Source organism: Salmo salar, chromosome 01 (genome assembly GCF_965601325.2).
Source record: "Salmo salar chromosome 01, fSalSal1, whole genome shotgun sequence".
In the NCBI taxonomy this organism is placed as follows: domain Eukaryota; kingdom Metazoa; phylum Chordata; class Actinopteri; order Salmoniformes; family Salmonidae; genus Salmo; species Salmo salar.
The window spans coordinates 32,515,404-32,540,270 of NC_138291.1; the positions used below are offsets into that span (position 1 = coordinate 32,515,404).

Here is a 24,867-nt window from a genome sequence, read left to right on the forward strand (position 1 = left end):
TGTTATGAGGGCAAAAGGGGGGTTGGGGTGCAACTCAATATTAGGAAGGTGTTCTTAATGTTTTGTACCCTCAGTGTATATTCAATTTATCTAATAGCTATCACACTATGATGCCTATCTAAATACAGCCCGTTGTTCAGTTGCCTACAGGGTTATGTTCTCACACAGCCAGGGCGTGTTCATCCCTAAGGTGATTGTAGTCCTCTGCAACACCATAGCCTTACGGCTAGCCTTACCATCCACAGGTAGCTGGTTGCACCTTAATTGGGGAGGACGGGCTCATAGTAATGGCTGGAACATTGATACCAGTCCATTCATTATTATGAATGGTCCTCCCCTCAGTAGCCTCCCGTGCTACCATTTCTACCTCTCTCTACCCCCCCCCCCCCCCCCCCCTCTGTCTCTTCTCTCTCTCAGTATTCATAGTGACACTCAATGGGGTCCTAAAGTCTCGGAGCCCAAGGTAATTAGTGAGGGGGAAATCATCCTGATTTAATGTGCTCAAGGAGTAAGAACCCGGGCTTGATGACGTCATAGTGGACTCTCCCTCCTGTGCTTTCCTCGGGTGTGAATTCACATTCTGATATAACAACGTCAATGTATGATGCGATGCGCTTCGATCCTTTTATTCCTCTCATCTTTCACAGTGTGCGTCTTACTGACACTTGCCTTGTTTTAATGGGGAATTGCAAAGGGAAGCAGTGAGGTTAGTGGTCTAGACCCATGGTTAAGTAGGATGCTCAAGCTAATGATGCTTGGGGCCTCATTCTAAGTAGAGATGAGGATGTAATTCTGCCTGGCTGCTGTGCTATTATCAGAATGGATGCCATTAGTGTTGTAGGGGATATTATTTGCTCTGGCTCTTTATAGAAAATCTTTAAGAAGTGGTTTTGGAACGTTTCCCTGCATTATTTTCAATTGAATTTATTTTACTGCTGGCACAATATGTTTGCTATAATCCATGTAGAGACGCCAAGTTTAATTACAGGCATAAAATAAAGCTAATAACATAATGTTTCCTCTCCAGATCACAAAGCAGAGCATCTCAAATGATCCACAGATGCTTAGGCGCCTGTGTTAGCACCAATCATTAAAGCACTGATTAGTAAATCCTCTTCATCTAAGAGAAATGGCCTACGGATATGAGACAGTCATATTATCCATGTGGTATTTCTCCGTATTCTTTACTGGAGCACTCATTCCTTGACAAGCTGTGGAGAAACAACTGCAACAAAAGTGATAAAAATCAGATAGGTGGGACTTTGATCTTGTCTTCTTGAATATTCCCTGTGTGCATTCTCCAAAGATAGAACAACTTTTAACCATTAACGTGATAGCATCAAGTGTTTTACCAGATCTCTGTAAAGAGAAGGGTGCTGAATGAAAACGTCAGCAGGAACTGCATTTATCTGAGTTTCAGGAGACGGAGAGATTCAGGGTCGTTGGTTATATTAGGTGTGGTTTTAGAAGAGTGTTGAATTAAACATCTGGTGGGAAAACAATATATACCCATTTGTCACCTTTCCTTGGCCTGCGTCATAGGATCGCTACAACAACCTATCTATATCCTTGCAACAACACACCTTATGTTAGTTTCTAGTTTACATTTAGCTAAGGAGTCTGCACATCTTTGGTTTGCTATTACACTGTCATACAGTTTAGGTGTATGATGTCAAGTAAAAATGAAAGTACTGATATGTCTTGGAAATGTGTAACGCCCTGGCCATAGAGAGGGTTTTTTGTTCTCTATTTTGGTTAGGCCAGGGTGTTACATGGGTGGGCGTTCTATGTTTATTTTTCTATGTTGGTTTGTTTCTTTGGTTTGGCCGTGTGTGGCTCTCAATCAGGAACAGCTGTAGTTCGTTGTTGCTGATTGAGAGTCATACATAGGCAGCCTGTTTTTCCTTTGGGGTTTGTGGGTGATTATTTTCTGTCTAGGTTTGTGTTAATCCTGACAGGACTGTTTGGCTGTCATTTCTTTTTGTGTTTTGTTTGTAGTGTTCATTCGTTTATTAAAATCCTTTATGATGAACACATCCTCCGCTGCACCTTGGTCTCATTGCGACGACGGTCGTGACAAAATGACAAAATATGAATGACCACATGAAGCTATATGATTACGATTTATTTCCGTTTGAAAATATACCCATAAATTTATCATATGAAAACATTTAAACAACCTTTAACATTGTATCACAACTGGATCACACATGTTGACACCTACATCCCTGCTTTTACAAAGAGTTGCCCTTAATGTTATTCTTTAATACACTTTTTTTTCAACAGTTAAAACATTTCAACAAAAACACCACAACTTTCAAATGCCATCAATGAAATACCCAGAAACCTATTTTAACCCAAGAGAGGCCTCGGGACATGCCAGCTTGAAGCATTGGGGCCAAAGAAAATGAGAGGGGATACAATACCACCCATAACTCACCAGGCTGAGATTTGTCCTGTTCAAAGGGGACATCGGCCAGTAAATCTTTGCTATTGTGTCTAGTCTAGTCACTGACCGTTTATTTTACATTACATCAGGGGATTTTGCTGGCAGGAAAATCTGCAATTGATTTATAAGGTAATAAAAGGGGATTTAACATAAGATATTTATCATCTGTGTTTTTTTCCAAGCAATAACCAAAATTTTCAACTGCTACTATTTCTTCAGCAGGAAGATACCTTGAGTTCTTCTAGTGCTTTTAGCTGAAATCCCACTTGAAGTTGTAAATATCGTGTATACATTTTCCTTGAGTTGAAGCTCGAGTTGCCAAAATCCTGCAATGCATATCTTGAGGTGGTACAAAGGGGAACAATGGCCTACTTGAAAATATTTATGAAGCAGGTCTCTTGGATATTGTTCGTAGTGATTTGCGTGTGCATACAAACATACGTAACACTACATTTTACTCAACAAACACACCTGCTGCTTAGATGGTTATTAGACACAATTTACTCCAGACATGATAGAGCAATGACAGCACCACTGTCATCTCAACTTCTCCCTTGTCACTCCCAGAGACTTCCTTTCTCACCTTGGTGTCACGCCGAGTCTACAACATCATTAGTCATCACATCAACAGCGTAGCACAGGCCCAGCGCTGTATCACTGCCTCACTCTCATTGATATGTGGGCTATATAGTATTATATCCAGTGTATTGTATGATAACATAATTTTATATAAACAATTCCACAGTATCATAGATCACTATTATATCAACATGTCCACTGAATCACTAGATCACCTTCATATCAACACCACTATATCGGTACATCACTTTCATTTTCACAACTCCACTGTATCAAAGAAAACTTTGAAAATGATATGCACTGTATTTTGTTTGTTACTATCATATGTGTTGGTCCGTTTGTAAATTTAAATCATTTTCATGTTGACTCGTCTGGGCCCGCTTGTCTCATTTGCCTCCGCTGCTGTCCCATTCGATTTGCGGGGAACGTACTCAATGTCGAAGTTGCTCTTGTGCCTTCCCTTCCCACGACTCCAGGCAAACAGGAGGAGGAAACAGAAGATGACCACGCCCAGGAAAGACAGGCAGCCCATGGCTGTGGAGATGATGATGGTCTTCAGGTCTATGGGATTTGTCATATTGTACAGGAGGGTGCCGTTGGCCCAGGTCCCGTTGGAGTCCGCCAGGAGTCCGCTCTTGTTGGTGTAGAGCAATCTATCGCTGATGCCCAGGCTCTTCACAGCCAGCGAGGCTGACATGCTGGCATTACCCGCCGCGTTACTGGCCACACACAGGTACACACCATTGTCGTGTAGCTCCGCAGCCTTAATCTCCAGGGTGCCGTTGGTATGGACTGTCACCCTCCCGGTGCTCTTGGCTGCTACATAGTGTCTGTGTGGCGTCACCCAGGCCATGGATGGCCGAGGAGCCCCGTCTGCTATGCAGTTGAGCCAGACAGGCTGCCCCTCGTCTGCCAGCAGCAGCTGGGTGGTGTTGAGCCCGATCCGTGGCTTGGTGCAAGTCACATACCGTGACACCAGCGGCTCCTTGAGGTCCCGCAAGGGTTTCCCACGGATGCGCTCAGGAGCACTGCACTCGGGCTGGGGGTCAGGGAGCTGCAGCAAGGGTGGCTTCCGGCCACTCAGCAGCCATAGGAGCCGGCAGTCGCACACCAGAGGGTTCCCCCCCATAAGCAGCGTCTGCAGGCTGTCAGGGGACGCAAACACAGCTTGCTCCACAGAGTCCAGCTGGTTGTGCGACACATCCAACATACGCAGGTTTGGGAGTGCCAGGAAGGCCAGGGGTTCAATGTAAGCCAGCTGAGCCCCTCGCAGGTGCAACTCTTGCAGTCGCGGAAGCTTGTCTAGCACCCCTTGCTGGATGTGCTGGATGCGGCAAAAGGATAGGTTTAGGTGCGTGAGGTAGGGCAGGTTGCGTAGAGCAGGGCCGGGAAAAGAGGACAGGTTAGTGTTGGTGACGGTGAGTGTGGTGAGGTTGAGACCGTGTAGCGACAGAGCGGGGAAGACTTCCAGCCAGGGCCAGTAGTCAATCTCCAGGTGGCGAAGGTGGGGAAGTCTTTTGAAGGAGTAGGGCTTCAGGGCACCAATGCCCAGGTGGCGCAGGTGGAGTTCCACCAGGCTGTGTAGGTGCCCCAGGGCATCAGTGGGCACAACAGTCAGGTTGCAGCGCTCCAGGGTGAGGCTCTGTAGGCCCAGCAGGCCAGTAAAGGCCCTCTGGGAGATGAACACCAGCTCATTGTCACCCACCTCCAGGGACATCAGCCTCCGAAGGTCCTGGAAGCCATGGTCCAGCAGCACCACCAACCGGTTGTGGCTGAGGTCCAGACTGGTGAGGTTGGCAAGGCCAGAGAGCACACCGGCGGGGACCAGCTGGAGGAGGTTGCTGTGGAAGTTCAGCGAGCGCAGGGAGAGCTGAAATTTGAAGGAGCCCGGTTCGACCTCGCCTATCAGGTTATCGCTGAGGTCTAGATCCTCGAGCTGTAGGAAGGAGGAGAAGTTGTCCGGTGTAATGCTCCGCAGCTTGTTCTTGCTCAGATCCAGAAGCCGAGTCTCAATGGGGATGCCCTCGGGGATGGTAGGCAGTCGCTTGCGGTGGCAGCTGACTGACTTGGTCTGGGCGGAGCAGTCGCAGCGAGCGGGGCAACCCAGGACGCAGCTAACCAGCAGGAGCAGTAGAGCCCCGCCCAGAAGAGGGTAGCAGTGGTACAGGGCAGAGTGCCGCATGACTTTTACCCACGCTGCCCTCTGTCACGGCACAGCTTGGTATCCATGCAGACCACCATCATGGTACAGCCCTGCAGCACAAAAACACACACAAGGTGCAGCGCATTAGAATACCTAATATGAATTTTCATGCAAAATAGCACTGTTTGTTATAAAAAAGCATTACTGCCAACAAAGATTTCCCCCCACCTTCCGTCACTCTTCACCTGTTCCCCATCTCTTGCTCTCACTCCATCCTTTCTAACACTTTCTTTCCTATCACACTATCAACACTTTTTTCCTTTATCAGCAGATTTTTGTCAAATGAAATTCAAATCAAATCAAGTGCATTGACACAAAGCAATATGCTTCATGGAAAAATGTGCTATGACGTTCAGCTGCATCAGAATAGGACATGGTATCTGTCATGTAAAAAAAAAAAACAGGAGCACATTGTTACAATGCTTGTGGCCAGGACTGACCCTGGTCGCACCTCAGAGACGAGGCAGAGACCCTATTGGATATGCAAGGAGGCGGGAGACGGGAGTTGAACCAGGGGCTGCTCTGTTCCCACAGGAAGAAAAAGAGAAGGATAGGGATAAGAAAATGCCTCCTGGTCAACAAGTTGTTAGCATAGCAGATGGTCTGAGACGTTTGCCTGAATACATCTGTTGTGTATTCTATAAACCTTGCCTATTATGGATCCTACTCAGGTTATTCTGTCCTATTACAATTTTAAAAGAATGAACTAGCACAAAACCATGTCGAGGTGAGCAGATGGTAAGCACAAAGACAGACATACGTGCACATTGCCGCTGAGGTGAGTGACACATTCACTGAAAAGATGGGTGAGTACGCACATACGCACGTCATGCACACACGCAAAAACACACACCACTCATTCCTCTCCCCGACTCTGAAGAGCTGCGCTCTGGTGTCTTCACTACCATCTTTCTCTCTTTCCCACCCTTTCGCTCTCCCTTATTATATATCTCCCTCTCTTCAGTATCTATCTGTCTCTCTCTCTCTTTCTCTCTTTGCTTCTGCTGCTGCTACTCTACTGTTCTCTTATCCTCCCTTCTCACACATCTTCCTCACACCTTTTCTCTCTCGCCGTCATTGCCCTGGAAGAAGCCCCATTCTCTATATTCTCCAATCCCCACAGGCTGTGTTTTATCGATTGTGACACAGACACATCAGATACCAGGAATGTAGCCTTTTACAAAGAGCAGGCCGTTGCCATAGCAACCACAAACCCTCCCTCCCATCCGCTCTATGTGGTCTGCCAATCAAATTAATGAAAAAAAAAATGAAAAAAAGAGGACTCGTTTTTTAATATTCTCAAGGTCTGCACAAAACATGCATTGAATATATTTTAAATCTCTGCTTCATTAACACGCAAGCGTCGAGTTTACAGTGTCTCGAAACTGTCAGCCTGCCTGGTTATTTGTCGAGCTGTCTGATTGCCTATCCGTCTGCTGGTCTGTTAAGTATCTCTGGGTATCTATCTGCCTTTCTTCAAGCCTGTCTGGGTCTGGGTCTTCCTATCCCTCTGCCTTTACCTATCAGGTACCTGTCTGTCTGTCTGTCTGTCTGTCTGTCTGTCTGTCTGTCTGTCTGTCTATCTATCTATCTATCTGTCTGTCTGTCTGTCTGTCTGTCTGTCTGTCTGTCTGTCTGTCTGTCTGTCTGTCTGTCTGTCTGTCTGTCTGTCTGTCTGTCTGTGTACATGAGTGTGTGTGTGTGTCTGTTTGTGTGCTAATCAGTCTTTCCGACAATCTGTCAGTGAGACTAAGTCTGTGTCTGTATCTGTCTCTATCAGTCTATCAAGTTAACTGTCTGTCTCTCTGCTGGTGTATCTATTGGTCTGTACAGTATGTCAATTAGTCAGTCTTTCTGACTGGATACCAGTGTGCTTGGTCTGGTCTGGCACATCCTTACTCCCTTGAAACTATGCCAGAATGTTTGTTGCCATTTTGGACCACTAGAATTGTTGGACAATGGAGAACAACCCTGAGAAGTCTGGATAAGAAGAGAAGGGTGAGGGGTCATTCAGAAGTGCAGACCTACAGGGTATAGAGCTTTTTAGGATTAGAGACGCAGTTGGATTTGATATGCAGTTAAACTGTAGAAAATCTGACAGGCGAATGAGAGCCTAGGGGAGACGCATGAGTCACGGTGGGAGAGAGGAAGAGAGAGAGAGAGAGAGAGAGAGAGAGACAACAAAATAAACAGGAAATATAAGAAATTATGAAAAAAGCCTGTGCTAGATTGGGTGAAAGCCTAATTTGCCTGCTGAGTTTGTAGTTTATACCAGCAACACAAGTTAAAATAAAAGGAGACTTTTAAACTCTGAATTATATTATATGAGTGCACACTCACTGACTGTGTTATTGTTCAGAGAGACAACTCATGTCCACTTAGTTTAATCTTACATATTCACTTGCTTTACTTTCAATTGTTCAATGTTTCAGTGTTCATACAAGCTCAATATAAGACATACTGAATATGTATAAAGAGATATATGAATACTGTGTATTAAAATACTGTGTTCTTCACATACTGTAGTTCATTCTAATATATCTACTACTATACATTACCTTTTTGTTACACTGCTTATACACACTGTGTATTTATATACTGGATTCTTGACATAGCTCAGTGTAATATATACAGTACCATTCAAAAGTTTGGACCACCTACTCATTCAAGGTTATTTTTTTTTTTTACAATTTGCTACATTGTAGAATAATAGTGAAGACATCAAAGCTATGAAATAACACATATGGAATCATGTAGTAACCAAAAAAGTGTTAAACAAATCAAAATATATTTTATATTTGAGATTCTTCAAAGGAGCCACTCTTTGCCTTAACGACAGCTTTGCACACTTGTGGCATTCTCTCAACCAGCTTCATGAGGTAGTCACCTAGAATGCATTTCAATTAACAGGTGTGCCTTGTTAAAAGTTAATTTGTGGAATTTTTGTAAATATTTTTTTTTACCCCTTTTTCTCCCCAATTGGTATTTACAGTCTTGTCTCATTGCTGCAACTCCCATACGGACTCTGTAGAGGAGAAGGTCAAGAGCTGTGCATCCTCTGAAACACAACTCAACCCAACCAAGCCGCACTGCTTCGGCCTTCCCTGTAGCTCAGTTGGTAGAGCATGGTGTTTGCAACACCAGGGTTGTGGGTTCGATTCCCACGGGGGGCCAGCACAGAAAAAAAAATTTTTTTATGAAATGTATGCATTCACTACTGTAAGTCGCTCTGGATAAGAGCGTCTGCTAAATGACTAAAATGTAAAAAAATGTTGACACAATGCCCACTTAACCCGGAAGCCAGCCACACCAATGTGTTGGAGGCAACACCATACACCTGGCAACTGTCAGCGTGCACTGTGCCCAGCTCACCACAGGAGTCGCTAGTGCATGATGGGACAAGGACATCCCTGTCAGCCAAACACTCCCTTAACCAGGACGACCAATTGTGCGCTGCCCCATGGGTCTCCCGGTCACGGCCAGCTGGGACAAAGCCTGGACTCGAACCCAGAATCTCTAGTGGCACAGCTAGCACTGCAATGCAGTGCCTTAGACCACCACGCCACTTGGGAGGCCCAAATTCCTTTCCTTCTTAATATGTTTGAGCCAATCAGTTGTTTTGTGACAAGGTAGGGGTGGTATACGTGGACGTCGACCGACTACTTCGTCGACAGGTTTTTCAAATTCATTTGTGGCTTGTTTTTCTTGTATTTTTCTGTTTTGCAGGGTTCGTGATCGTCGACAGGTGGACAGCGACTTCGAAGAGGAACCAACTGTCCTGAATGAGGTCCAGTTGGATGTGCCATTGGATGACACTTCCGGAGACACCTGAAACCCCACCTCTTTAAGGAATACCTAGGATAGGATAAAGTAATCCTTCTAACCCCCCCTCCCCCCTTAAACTTAAAAGATTTAGATGCACTATTGTAAAGTGGTTGTTCCATTGGATATCATAAGGTGAATGCACCATTTTGTAAGTCGCTCTGGATAAGAGCGTCTGCTAAATGACTTAAATGTAAATGTAAATGTATACAGAAGATAGCCCTATTTGGTAACAGACCAAGTCCATATTATGGCAAGAACAGCTCAAATAAGCAAAGAGAAACGACAGTCTATCATTACTTTAAGACATGAAGGTCAGTCAATGCGGAACATTTCAAGAACTTTGAAAGTGCAGTCGCAAAAATGTAGTAAAGCGCTGTGATGAAACTGGATCTCATGAGGACCACCACAGGAAAGGAAGACCCAGAGTTATCTCTGCTCCAGAGGATAAGTTAATTAGAGTTAACTGTACCTCCGATTGCAGCCCAAATAAATGCTTACAGAGTTCAAGTAACAGACACATCTCAACATCAACTGTTCAGAGGAGACTGTGAATCAGTCTGCGTGAATCAGGCCTTCAAGGTCAAATTGTTGCAAAGAAACCACTACTAAAGGACACCAATAAGAAGAAGAGACTCGCTTGGGCCAAGAAACACAAGCAATGGACATTAGACCGGTGTAAATCTGTCCTTTTGTCTGATGAGTTGGTTGGTTCCAAACGCTATGTCTTTGTGAGACGCAGAGTAGGTGAGCGGATGACCTCCGCATGTGTGGTTCCCACCGTGAAGCATGGAGGAGAAGGTGTGATGGTGTGGGGGTGCTTTGCTGGTGACATGGTCTGTGATTTATTTAGAATTCAAGGCAGACTTTACCAGCATGGCTACCACAGCATTCTGCAGCGATACGCCATCCCATCTGGTTTGCGCTTTGAGGGACTATCATTTGTTTTTCAACAGGACAATGACCCAACACACCTCCAGGCTGTGTAAGGTCTATTTGACCAAGAAGGAGAGTGATGGAGTGCTGCATCAGATGACCTGGCTTCCACAATCACCCGACCTCAACCCAATTGTGATGGTTTGATATGAGTTGGACTGCAGAGTGAAGGAAAAGTGCTCAGCATATCTGAGAACTCCTTCAAGACTGTTGAAAACAAATTCCAGGTGAAGCTGGTTGAGAGAATGCCAATAGTGTGCAAAGCTGTCATCAAGGTCAAAGTTTGGCTACTTTGAAGAATCTCAAATATAAAATAGATTTAGATTTTTGTATCATTTCTTTGGTTACTACATGATTCCATGTGTGTTATTTCATAGTTTTGATGTCTTCACTATTATTCTACAATGTAGAAAAAAGAAAGAAAAAAGAAAGAAAAACCCCTGCATTGTAGAAATAAAAATACATTGTAGAAATAAAAGCTGAAATAAATCATTCTCTCTACTATTATTCTGACATTTCACATTCTTAAAATAAAGTGGTGATCCTAACTGACCTAAGACAGGGCATATTTACTAGGATTAAATGTCAGGAATTGTAAAAAACAGAGTTTAAATGTATTTGGCTAAGGTGTGTGTAAACTTCCGACTTCAACTGTATATATACCGCTGTACGTATCATTCTTACTATATATTTTGGTGTATATACGCATAGATTGTATTTGGATGACTGACACAGTGTTATTTGGTTTGCTAAGTGGATTTGTTCTGACATTCTTGATTTCTTGTTTCTCGATTTTTATTATTTATTATTTGTGTACTTGTTTGACATTTTACTACGCTGTTAGGAGCTAGTAACACAAGCAATTCGCATCTGAACTAACATCTGCTAAATGGTGTATGTGACCAATACATTTTGACTTGATTTGATTTACTCTCAGAACCGCCTCTCCATTTTCTGTAGTCATCAATCCATATCCACTCAATTCCAGATCAGTTACATGACCAGCCAATTAGTGGTTGTGTTTTCTCTTTTTCTGACACAAGTGTACAATGCATGAGAGCACAGGGAGATCCCAATTATTTAATTAGAATGAATGTTCACCAGCCATGTTTAATTATTGATTTACAAGTCATTATTTTGGAATTGTCATGCCCTGATCTGTTTCACCTGTCCTTGTGATTGTCTCCACTTATTTTCCCCGGTGTATTTATCCCTGTGTTTCCTGTCTCTCTGTGCCAGTTCATCTTGTATGTTCAAGACAACCGGCATGTTTTTCTCGTGCTCCTGCTTTTTCTATTCTCTTTTTGCTAGTCCTCCCAGTTTTAACCCTTGCCTGTTGTCACGTCCTGACCCTAGTAAGATGTCATTTTCTATAGTAGAGTAGGTCAGGGCGTGACAGGGGGTGTTTTGGGTTTATCTATGTTTTATATTTCTATGTTTTAGTTCTAGTTTTTATATTTCTATGTTGGGGTTGTTTGGGTTGATCTCCAATTGGAGGCAGCTGATCCTCGTTGCCTCTGATTGGAGATCATATTTAAGTAGGGATTTTTCTTCCTGGGTTTTGGTGGGTAGTTGTTTTCCGTTTTGTCTGTAGTACCTGACGGAACTGTTTGGTCGTTTTGTTGTTTTCTGTTTAGTGTATGTCACCTGACGGAACTGTTGTCGGTCGTTTTGTTATTTTGTTTAAGTATATTCATGAAAATAAATTATGAGCACTCTACACGTTGCGCCTTGGTCCCCTTGATACGACCCGCGTTACACCTGTTTCTGGACTCTGTACCCGCCTACCTGACCATTCTGCCTGCCTTGACCTCGAACCTGCCTACCGCTCTGTACCTCCTGGACTCTGAACTGTTTTTGACCTTTCACCTGTCCACGACCATTCCCTTGCCTACCCTTTTGGATTATAATAAATATCAAAGACTCAAACCATCTGCCTCCCGTGTCTGCATCTGGGTCTCGCCTTGTACCCTTATAAATGTAACTTGTGTGGCTCGGACTTGCTGGAGGGTATTTATTAGACCCATGTTCTGCCTTGCATGATGTATGCAGCAATGTGGTATTATCATGCACAGTAGGGCAATTTCCTGCTTACAGACAACCACAATAATACAATTTAAATATGATAAGACTGACACTGTTGGCGCTTCACATTGTGGGCATGCCTCCAGAGAGGGCGCAAATCGGGAAGAGCCAATTGCGACCGTCTTGGCAGATATGAAGTTTGTTTTCGTTGCTCATCCCGTTAAATGAAGATGTCATATTGCTAAGTGTATCTTTGATACTAGTATTACAGACAGAAGTGTGATGCATTGTTCATCTATGATGTTATTCTACCCACCCTTTCATTGATGTAAATAAATGTACACACAAGCATTGGGGGAATTGCATTCTCTACAGACAAAAGCACTTCTTTGTTGCAAATGTCCAAAGTACATTTCATGGCCAAAAGTATGTGGACTCCAGCTCATCAAACATCTCATTCCAAAATCATGGGCATTAATATGGAGTTGTTCCCCTCTTTGCTGCTATAATAGCCTCCACTCTTCTGGGAAGGCTTCCCACTAGATGCTGGAACATTGCTGCGGGGACTTGCTTCCATTCAGCCACAAGAGCATTAGTTTGGTCGGGCACAAATGTCTGGCGATTAGGCCTGGCTGGCAGTCGGTGATCCAATTCATCCCAAAGGTGTTCGATAGGGTTGAGGTCAGGGCCCTGCGCAGTCCAGTCAAGTTCTTCCACACCAATCTTGACAAACCATTTCTGTATTTCTGTATGGACCTCTGTATGGACCTCGCTACAAAGTTGGAAATACAGAATCATCTAGAATATCATTGTATGCTGTAGCTTTCAGATTTCCCTTCACTGGAACTAAGGGGCCCAGCACAAACCATAAAAAACAGCCACAGACCATTATACCTCCACAAAACTGAACAGTTTTCACTATGCATTGGGGCAGGTAGCGTTCTCCTGGTATCCGCCAAACCCAGAATTGTCTGTCGGACTGCCAGATGGTGAAGCGTGATTCATCACTCCAGAGAACGCATTTACACTGCTCCAGAGTCCAATGGCGGAGAGCTTTACACCACTCCAGCCGACACTTGGCATTTTGCATGGTGATCTTAGGCTTGTGTGCGGCTGCTCGGCCATGGTAACCCATTTCATAAAGCTCCCGACGAACAGTTCTTGTGCTGATGTTGCTTCCAGAAGCAGTTTGGAACGTATTAGTGAGTGTCGCAACCGAGGACAGACGATTTTTACAAAGATACGTGCTTCAGCACTTGCCGGTCTCGTTCTGTGAGCATGTGTGGCCTACTACTTCGCGGATGAGCTATTGTTGACCCTAGATGTTTCCACTTCACAATAACAGCAATTACAGTGACCAGGGCAGCTCTAGAAGAGAAGAAATTTGACGAACTGACTGGTGGCATCCTATGACTTCTTTGGACACTGTGTTAACAAACCTCCAAATGAGCTTCAATGCCATACAACACTCCTTCTGTGGCCTCCAACTGCTCTTAAATGCTAGTAAAATGAAATGCATGCTCTTCAACCGATCGCTGCCCGCACCCACCCGCCCGACTCGCATCACTACTCTGGACGGTTCTAACTTACAATATGTGGACAACTATAAATACCTAGGTGTCTGGCTAGAAGGTAAACTCTCCTTCCAGACTCACATTAAGCATCTCCAATCCAAAGTTAAATCTAGAATCGGCTTCCTATTTCGCAACAAAGCATCCTTCACTCATGCTGCCAAACATGCCCTCGTAAAACTGACTATCCAACCGATCCTTACTTCGGCGATGTCATTTACAAAATAGCCTCCAACACTCTACTCAGCAAATTGGCTGCAGTCTATCACAGTGCCATCCGTTTTGTCACCAAAGCCCCATATACTACCACCACTGCGACCTGTATGCTCTCGTTGGCTGGTCCTCGCTGCATATCCGTTGCCAAACCCACTGGCTCCAGGTCATCGTCTTTGCTAGGTAAAGCTCCGCCTTATCTCAGCTCACTGGTCACCATAGCAACACCCACCCGTAGCACGCGCTCCAGCAGGTATATTTCACTGGTCATCCCCAAAGCCAACGCCTCGTTTGGCCGCCTTTCCTTCCAGTTCTCTGCTGCCAATGACTGGAACGAATTACAAAAATCACTGAAGTTGGAGACATATCTCCCTCACAAACTTTAAGCGTCAGCTGTCAGAGCAGCTTACCAATCGCTGCAGCTGTACACAGCCCATCTGTAAATAGCCCATCCAACCAGCTACCTACTTCATCTCCATATTTGTTTTTGTTTTTCTGCTCTTTTGCACATCCTCATTTGCACATATATCACTCCAGTGTAAATTACTAAATTGTAATTACTTCGCCACTATTGGCCTATTTATTGCCTTACCTCCTTACTTCATTTGCACACACTGTATACAGATTTTCCTATTGTGTTATTGACTGTACGTTTGTTTATCCCATGTGTAACTCTGTGTTGTTTTTGTCGCACTGCTTTGCTTTATCTTGACCAGGTCGCAGTTGTAAATGAGAACTTGTTCTCAACTGGCCTACCTGGTAAAATAAAGGTGAAATATATATATTTTTTTAAATAAAAAAAAATGACAGTGCCACGTTGAAAGTCACTTAGCTCTTCAGTAAGGCCATTCTACTGCCAATGTTTGTCTATGGAGATTGCATGGCTGTGTGCTCGATTCTATACACCTGTTAGCAACGGGTGTGGCTGAAATAGCCAAATCCACCAATTTGAAAGGGTGTCCACATACTTTTGTATATATAGTGTATATAGTTCTGGTCTGGACTGTAGTTGTGAACAGCTTTTATATTTGGTTAACCCCTTGCTTTTGCTATTTATTTGTTTTACATTTGCCCCACAATTATTGTGGTCACATACTACAGAGCACACAATATTTATGCACAGTCAAGTCTCAGAATGAGATTATGGCACATGAGAGAGTTCACATATATGCATTTAGCGCAGCGACTTGAGCAGAACCCAGTACATGTTCTGCATGATAACACACATTTGCCTTGCTGACTTGGAGTGAGACATCATTGGGCTAGACATAATAATCTTTTGTGTTCACTTACTGTATAGTAGAGATGAACTGCACACATTTACTAACCAATTACTGAGCATTTAGATTAATTTAACAACTGTGATTTAACTGTTCAACTGTAATTTAACAACTGTTTTGGGTCTTTGACAATTATTTGGGCCTTCCTCTGACACCGCCTAGTATATACTGTAGGTCCTGGATGTCAGGAAACTTGGCCCCAGTGATGTACTGTTCCGTACACACTACCCTGTGTAGCGCCTTACAGTCAGATGTTCAGGAGATGCCATACCAGGCTTGGGGGTAGATCGTCCAGTTTGTTTTCCAATGATTGCACGTTGGCCAATAACACGTAGGTAAGTGGTGGTTTACCAATTCATCTGCAAATTCTTAAAAGGCACCCCGCCCTCCTCCCCCTTTTCCTACGTCTTTTCTTCACGCTGTGACGGGGATTTGGGCCTTGTCTTGACAAAGCAGTATATATCCTTTGCGTCGGGCTCATTAAACATCTTCATCCAGTTCGAGGGAGTAATCGCTGTTCTGATGTCCAGAAGCTCTTTTCGGTCATAAGAGATGGTTTCAGCAACATTATGTACAAAATGAGTTACAAACAATGCGAAGAAACAAACAAAATAGCACAGTTGGTTAGGAGCCTATAAAATGGCAGCCATACCCTCCGGCGCCATTATACCAAAATATGATTGCTTAGGAAATTGCAAACAGCAATTTAATGTCCTGCAGAGTGCAAATGTCATCTAGGTTATCATGAGGCTGTTGAGATTTTGCAGTTGATCTGTACGCTTCTGTGCTAATTAGTGTTTGTGCATTCTGAACTTGGCCAATTAAACAGCTCCTTTCTGCACCACTAGACCTGCATGCTCTCAAGCACTGTTGTAGAGTTATCAACTCAGCAGTCTCTCTCTCTCTCTCTCTCTCTCTCTCTCTCTCTCTCTCATACAGCACTGTGGGTTACAAGGTCTGTTGCAGATGGATAACAGTGCCCCTAGTTTTTGGATTCAAAGACACGAACCAAATATTTGTCTGTTGTTGTTTTCCTTAGGGGATGGGTGATTAAGGGTTATGAGCAAATGGACTTAAAAGGGAACTTCATGCTCAAAAGCAAAGCATTACACACGCATAAGCACTGCAAAAATATTCACAAGTGCTCATGGATGCTTAAGTCTAGTCTACCAGCACAGGTTGACATGGAGCATGTCCTACTCACCTGATGCAATCCTGATGCAAGTAATTATATGATGCAGTAGACCATACAGGATGCTTGCATGATAGTTTTGCTATTTATATTCTCTCCAGAGAGCAGTTACAATAATGATACAAAAAAATCAGGCTGCGTGTAATGTATGGTTGAAAATATGGTGTTTTTATTTCAATGGTAGCTTAGGTTCCAGCAACAGAAATAATCAGATTTTCACTGGTGTGTCGACTGGCACTACATTTTCCCACCAATCTTGTCCGGGTGTTCTGTTGAATGCCAAATTTTTTTCACATCCAGCTTGTTGCTTTTAAATCAAGTGTTACTTGAAGGACACTCTGCGTATTAGGTTTCTCTCTAATTTTAGTCTCAGAAGGTAGAACTCATCCATTTTTCATGTTATATACCGTCACTGTTTCATAGAGCTCACTTTCTTTCTAACCCACTTGAGGCTCATCTTTAAATAGACTACCACACCTAAAGTTTTACCACCTTTCTAAAACCACACAGAGTATTGATTCATACAGAGACCGTTAACAGAGGTATGTAGCATGAAACATTATTATAATGGATTTAAAAGTCCTATAAAATGTAACTTGATGTTCAGGGGTGTCATGCACTCCAAAGGGGGCACAAAGTATTTGAGATTGGCTGGGGGCGGTCCGGAAGAGGGCCATAAGTTAGAGAATGTTGCATTATTCAAATATCTGAAACAGATTTTTCCTGCAATCTAGAGACATAATCATTATGCTTAATTCTATGTAAAAAAAAAACATAGATTTTTCTACATATGGTATCTAAGCATACCTCTTGAGCTGTCTGTATCCTCCTGACTGGTGGTTCTTAAAAATAAATATATCAGTCAAAAGTTTGGACACCAACTACTCATTCAAAGGTTTTTCTTAATTTTTTACTATTTTCTACATTGCAGAATAATAGTGAAGACATCAAAACTATAAAATAACAAATATAGAATCATGTAGTAACCAAAAAAGTGTTAAACAAATCAAAATATTTTTTTATATTTGAGATTCTTCAAAGTAGCCACCCTTTGCCTTGATGACAGCTTTGCACACTCTTGGCATTCTCTCAACCAGCTTCATGAGGTAGTCACCTGGAATGCATTTCAATTAACACATGTGCCAATTAACACGTTAAAAGTTAATTTGTGGAATTTCTTTCCTTCTTAATGCGTTCGAGCCAACCAGTTGTGTTGTGACAAGGTAGGGGTGGTATACAGAAGATAGCTCTATCCCACTGTTTGTTGGTGACACTGTCAGTGATTTATTTAGAATTCAAGGCAGACTTAACCAGCATGGCTACCACAGCATTCTGCAGGGATACACCATCCCATCTGGTTTGCACTTTGTGGGAATATCATTTATTTTTCAAGAGGACAATGACCCAACACAGCATCATGTTGTGGGGGTGCTTTGCTGCAGGAGGGACTGGTGCACTTCACAAAATAGATGGCATCATGAGAAATGAAAATTATGTGGATTTATTGAAGCAACATCTCAAGACATCAGTCAGGAAGTTAAAGCTTGGTCGCAAATGGGTCTTCCAAATGGACAATGACCACAAGCATACTTCCAAAGTTGTGGCAAAATGGCTTAAGGACAACAAAGTCAAGGTATTGGACTGGCCATCACAAAGCCCTGACCTCAATCCTATAGAAACTTTGTGGGCAGAACTGAAAAAGCATGTGTGAGCAAGGAGGCCTACAAACCTGATTCAGTTACACCAGCTCTGTCAGGAGGAATGGGCCAAAATTCACCCAACTTATTGTGGGAAGCTTGTGGAAGGCTACCCGAAACATTTGGCCCAAGTTAAACAATTTGAAGGCAATCCTACCAAATACTAATTGAGTGTATGTTAACTTCTGACCCACTGGGAATGTGATGAAAGAAATAAAAGCTGAAATAAATCATTCTCTCTACTATTATTCTGACATTTCACATTCTTAAAATAAAGTGGTGATCCTAACTGACCTAAGACAGGGCATTTTTACTAGGATTAAATGTCAGGAATTGTGAAAAACTGAGTTTAAATGTATTTGGCTAAGGTGTATGTAAACTTCCGACTTCAACTGTATATGCTTCTCTGCATCTCTGCAAAACTCTGGGTAAAGATTGAAAGGAATGTGAGTCTTATTTAGTACATTTAGTTATTGGTGCTTTTCTAACGTCTACCAACCTTGCCAGCAGTCATGCTAGCTAAGATAGTTAGACAAGCTAGCTACTCTAGCTTAATAACCTGAAATTGCTTCTTGATATGAGTTTGGGAAATTGAGGAACTATCTGTGTTAGCTAAGTCGCCTTCATAAAAGTGCTAGGTGGCTATTACAGAGAAAGAACAACAATTAAATACATTTTTTAACAGGACAAATCTGAGGGGGACACGTGCCCCTGTGCCCCCTATGGGCATGAATATTGCCATTTGCAGCCCGAAACAGCAGTGAAATATTGTCATATGATATTGCTTCCGTAAAGGCTTTGTGTCTGTAACTGTCAACATAAACTGACAGAGAAAGATGACAGAAAGGGATCCCTTCAAAGGTCAAGTGTTAATCGTGTTCATCTATTCAGAGGCTATAAAAATAAAAAGGAGGGAAAAACCTCTTTAAAGTGCACTCTCTCCTTGTTGTCAACATTTTTATGGTTCCCACTAAGCCCTGGGGAGACATTTGTAATACATGTGTGGAAGGCTGTTGCAATAATGTGGTGCCATATTGATCCAAACTATTGACCACCAAAGTTCAGTGTTATGAGATTCAACAGTGGATTCCTTGGATTTCAAAGGGAAATATATCATGGCTTGTTCATCCAATTTTAATTGTTCCAAGAACTCCTCATGCAAGATGCTTGGCTGTGAATGTCTTCAGTGCAGTGCCTCTATGTTATTTCAAATCATGTAACATTGGATAACTAAAATATGATGATGAAAGAAGTTACTTTTATGGTGAATGTAGATTTAATGAATCTATGAATAAATACAGTGCTTAAATACAGTGCATTCGGAAAGTATTCAGACCCCCTTTCCACATTTTGTTACGTTACAGCCTTATTCTAAATTGTATTAAATAGTCAATCTACACACAATACCCCATAATGACAAAGCAAAAACGGGTTTTTAGAATTATTTGCAAATGTATAAATAAATATTTCAAAAATATCACATTGACATATGTATTTAGATCCTTTACTCAGTACTTTGTTGAAGCACCTTTGGCAGCAATTACAGTCTCAAGTCTTCTTGGGTATGACGCTACAAGCTTGGCACACCTGTATTTGGGGAGTTTCTCCCATTTTCTCTGCAGATCCTCTCAAGCTCTGTCAGGTTGGATGGGGAGCGTCGCTGCACAGCTATTTTCAGGTCTCTCCAGACATGTTAGATTGGATTCAAGACGGGCTCTGGCTGGGCCACTCAAGGACATTCAGAGACTTGTCCCTGAAGCCACTCCTGCATTGTCTTGGCTGTGTGCTCCCCACAGCATGATGCTGCCACTACCATGTGTCACGGCTGTTCAAAGGATCGGACTAAAATGCAGCGTGTTCGTAGTTCCACATATTTTATTTATTGTGAAACTAAAATGCAAAGACACTAAATACTTGAAACACAAAAAACAACAAACCGTGACGCAGAGAGGAAAACACACTACTCAAATGATAATAACCCACAAAACCAGAAGAGAAAAACCCCTACTTAAATATGATCTCTAATCAGAGGCAACGAGGATCAGCTGCCTCCAATTAGAGATCAACCCAAACAATACCAACATAGAAATAGAAAAACTAGAACGTAAACATAGAAATAGAAAACATAGGACAACCACCCAAAACACCCCCTGTCTACTATAGAAAATAACAACTTACTATGGTCAGGACGTGACACCATGCTTCACCGTAGGGATGGTATTGGCCAGGTGATGAGCGGTGCCTGATTTCCTCCAGACGTAACGCTTGGCATTCAGGAAAATCAGACCAGAGAATCTTGCTTCTCATGGTCTGAGAGTCCTTTAGGTGCCTTTTGGCAAACTCCAAGCGGGCTGTCATGTGCCTTTTACTGAGGAGTGGCTTCTGTCCGGCCACTCTACCAAAAAGGTCTGATTGGTGGAGTGATGCAGAGATGGTTGTCCTTCTGGAAGGTTCTCCCATCTCCACAGAGGAACTCTGGAGTTCTGTCAGAGTGACCATCGGGTTCTTGGTCACCTCCGTGACCAAGACCTTTCTTCCCCGATTGCTCAGTTTGGCCGGGCGGCCAGCTCTAGGAAGATTCTTGGTGGTTCCAAACTTCTTCCATTGAAGAATGATGGAGGCCACTGTGTTCTTCGGGACCTTCAATGCTGCAGAAATTTTTCGGTAGCCTTCCCCAGATTTATGCCTCGACACAATCCTGTCTCAGAGCTCTACGGACAATTCCTTTGACCTCATGGTTTGGTTTTTGCTCTGACATTCACTGTCAACTGTGGACCTTATATAGACAGTTCTGTGCCTTTCCAAATCATGTTTAGTGTGGGGTATTGTGTGTAGATTGATGAGGGGAAAATGTTTTATTATTTTTAGAATAAGGCAGTAACGTAAAATAATGTGTAAAAAGTGAAGGGATCTGAATACTTTCCGAATGCACTGTAAATACATCCATTCATTTATTATTTTATTTAGCCTATTTCATTGTCACGAAGGCTTGCATCTCATCCACAATACACTGGCATTTTTGCATGTCATCCATGGAAAATCCATAGATCTTCATTTTTTGATATGCTGACAACCCTCCTTTGAATTATCACAATGGCTGCCAGATAACAACAGGAAGTCTGTTGGAGCGACTGGCCCTGGTTCCCGGCATGCTCATGTTTCATTCCTGAAGAGTTCCATCAGACTTGTGCCAAGGGATTAAGCAGTCCTCACTGGTACTGAATCGTATCGAAGGATTAGCACTCTCCCCTGTCACCAAATCGTACCAAGGGATTAGCAGCTTGTACTGTCACAGAATTTGGCCTGACTGGCTTCCATTATTATTCTCTGTGTGAAAACCACGTTGACATGGGAGTAGGGAAAGACAACCACTTCTGTTGTTTCTCTGCCACTGCTTGGCAGGGTAGCCTAATACTCAACGTTGGAATAAATGTTTCAGTTCCACTTCACTTGACGTGAATGAATGCCCACATTATTCTATTGTATGCCCTGTAGGCTATTATGTCATTTGGCACTATATGATTTAGCCCTACTGTATGTTATTGGCCTACAGGTGTGACTGACGTCAAACTGAAGCAAGACATTTAAATAAAGAATTGAAAATCTCTATACCCTTTTCACACTATTGTGCCAACCTGACTTGTACAGTTCTGGCTCAGATCTGTTCTTTCCATATTGCCCTTTTCAGTATGGTTCATAAACTATTACAATATCTGTCACTCTGAAACTGTGCCATAAGGTAAAGAAAAAGCAACAACTACCATTGATCCAGATTTCTACCAAAAAGCTACAAAAAAAACAAGCCTTGATTCACTGTGCCTGATAAATTCCTTTTTGGTTTACAGTGGGTGTGCTCTCTATCTTTAATTTAATTTGATCAAATTAGTATGCCTCAGTGCTTGCCAGAGATATCTGGTATTTACAAGGTGTAGATTGCATGGTATATAGGATGAATGTATAATTAGAATTAACTGTGGTGGCCATCTCGCTATATACAGTATTTGTGGAATTAACTGTGGAGGCCAGCTCGCTATATACAGTATTGTGGTAATCTTATACAGTAATCCAGTGCCTATTCAGTTCTTCCCAATTAAGTTTTGGAAGATAGTAAATTAAGTCATGTAGATCATTCTTTAAAAAGTTGTCTAGGGCCTGTTTAGCTGAGTTTCTCAACTCCACGATATACAGTATTCCATCTCAATTGAGCTGAGTTGCGATGACTGCAGATGGATTGAATCGCATCGCTACATCGAATCGCGGTCAGTCGATACTTGCAAAAATGTAAATTCTTAAACCCTTACTGTGTACCTACACTGGGGTCCGGAAATATTGGATTCCTTGACAAAGATGAGCAAAAAAGACTGTATAAAATAAATAATACAAATACTGAGCTATTGTATATTGTATGCTTCAAAAAATCTAGGGGTGAAAATGATTATTACTCAATACTCCAGCACCATCCCCTTGCAAGTATAACAACACTGAGCCTTTTTATAAAATGTTTTATGAGATCGAAGAACACACTGGGAGGGATCTTAGACCATTCCTCCATAAAGAATCTTTCCAGATCCTTGATATCCTTCGTCTGCGCTTATGGACTGCCCTCTTAAATTCAAACCACAGGTTTTCAATGGTGGTTCAAGTCCGTAGATTGAGATGGCCATTGCAAAATGTTGATTTTGTGGTCCATTAACCATCTCTTTGTGGATGTAGATGTATGCTTGGGGTTATTGTCTTGCTGAAAGAATCAGTTGCGGCCAAGTTTCAGCCTCCAGGCAGAGGCAACCAGGTTTTTTGGCAAAAATGTTCCGGTACTTTGTAAAGTAAATTTTGCTGTTGACCTTAACAAGGGCCCCAGGAACAGTGGAAGTAAAATATCCCCAAAACATCAAAGATCCACCACCATATTATACCGTAGGGATGAAGTATTTTCTGCATATGCATCATTCTTTCGAAGGCCAAACCAACCACCAAAGAGCTCTATTTTCATGTAATCTGACCATAGCACTGCCTGGGTTTTGCTAAACGTCATTGGCACTATGCACCGAAGCAACGGTCATATGACACGAAAATAGAGGTCTTTGGCCACACACACCAGCAGTGCATTTGGCCTTCAAAAGAACAATGCATATGCAAAAAATACCTCATCCCAACGGTATAATATGGTGGTGGATCTTTGATGTAATTTTTATACAGCTCAGTATACTCTACCATTCAAAAGTTTGGGGTCACTTAGAAATGTCCTTGTTTTCCATGAAAACATACATGAAATGAGTTGAAAAATAATAGGAAATATAGTCAAGATGTTGACAAGGTTATAAATAATGATTTTTCATTTAAATAATAATTGTGTCCTTCAAACATTGCTTTCGTCAAATAATCTTCCATTTGTTGCAATTATAGCCTTGCAGACCTTTGGCATTCTAGTTGTCAATTTGTTGAGGTAATCTGAAGAGATTTTTACCCCAACAGCTCAATAGGGTTGAGATCCAGTGACTGTGCTGGCCACTCCATTGTAGACAGAATACCAGCTGACTGCTTCTTCCCTAAATAGTTCTTGCATAGTTTGGAGCTGTGCTATGGGTCATTGTCCTGTTGTAGGAGGAAATTGGCTCCAATTAAGCACCGTCCACAGGGTATGGCATGGCATTGCAAAATGGATAGCCTTCCTTCTTCAAGATCCCCTTTACCCTGTACAAGTCTCCCACTTTACCACCACCAAAGCACCCCAGACCATCACATTGCCTCCACCATGCTTGACAGATGGCGTCAAGCACTCCTCCAGCATCTTTCAATTTTTTCTGCATCTCACGAATGCTCTTCTTTGTGATCCAAACACCTCAAACTTAGATTTGTTTGTCCACAACACTTTTCTCCAATCTTCCTCTGTCCAGTGTCTGTGTTATTTTGCCCATCATAATCTTTTCTTTTTATTGGCCAGTCTGAGATATGGCTTTTTCTTTGCAAATCTGCCTGGAAAGCCAGCATCCCGGAGTCGACTCTTCACTGTTGACGTTGAGACTGGTGTTTTGCGGGTACTAGTTCATGAAGCTGCCAGTTGAGGACTTGTGAGGCATCTGTTTCTCAAACTAGACACTCTAATGTACTTGTCCTCTTGCTCAGTTGTGAACTGGGGCCTCCCACTCCTCTTTCTATTCTGGTTAGAGCCAGTTAGCGCTGTTCTGTGAAGGGAGTAGTACACAGCGTTGTACGAGATCGTCCGTTTCTTGGCAATTTCTCGCGAGAAATAGCCTTCATTTCTCAGAACAAGAATAGACTGAATAGTTTCAGAGGAAAGTTCTTTGTTTCTGGCCATTTTGAGCCTGTAATCGAACGCACAAATGCTGATGCTCCAGATACTCAACTAGTCTAAAGAAGGCCAGTTGTATTGCTTCTTTAATCAGGACAACAGTTTTCAGCTGTGCTAACATAATTGCAAAAGGGTTTTCTAATGATCAATTAGCCTTTTAAAATTATAAACTTAGATTAGCTAACACAACGTGCCATTGGAACACAGGAATGATGGTTGCTGATAATGGGCCTCTGTGCGCCTATGTAGATTTTACATTAAAAATCTGCTGTTTCCAGCTACAATAGTCATTTACAACATTAATAATGTCTACACTGTATTTCTGATCAATTTGATGTTATTTTAATGGACAAAAAAAATTGCTTTTCTTTCAAAAACAAGGAAATTTCTAAGTGACCCCAAACTTTTGAACAGTAGTGTATGCATTACTTATTTTTTATTACCAATCACTCCGGACCCCACTATGTTTGTCCTGTGTAAAGGCAGGCCTTGCTTTGTTTGCTAAATCCATACTTGTTAATAAAACTTTCTTCGCATCGACAATGTACTTGAGGGGATCCAGTGGTGAGGGGTCCGAGGGGCGTAGCAGT

At 42.5% G+C, this 24,867-nt stretch overlaps 1 protein-coding gene across 1 annotated transcript in view; it reads right to left on the reverse strand.

Annotated features, from left to right (window-relative positions):
- Window positions 1-2,104: 2,104 nt before the first annotated feature.
- LOC106600486 (leucine-rich repeat and immunoglobulin-like domain-containing nogo receptor-interacting protein 2) overlaps window positions 2,105-24,867 on the reverse strand; it is a 34,396-nt gene continuing 11,633 nt past the window's right edge. Inside the window, exon 2 of the mRNA XM_014191866.3 lies at window positions 2,105-5,281. Within this exon, the coding sequence (XP_014047341.1) occupies window positions 3,375-5,210 (1,836 nt within the window). The 5' untranslated portion in view covers window positions 5,211-5,281 and the 3' untranslated portion in view covers window positions 2,105-3,374. The remainder of the gene's footprint in view (window positions 5,282-24,867) is intronic.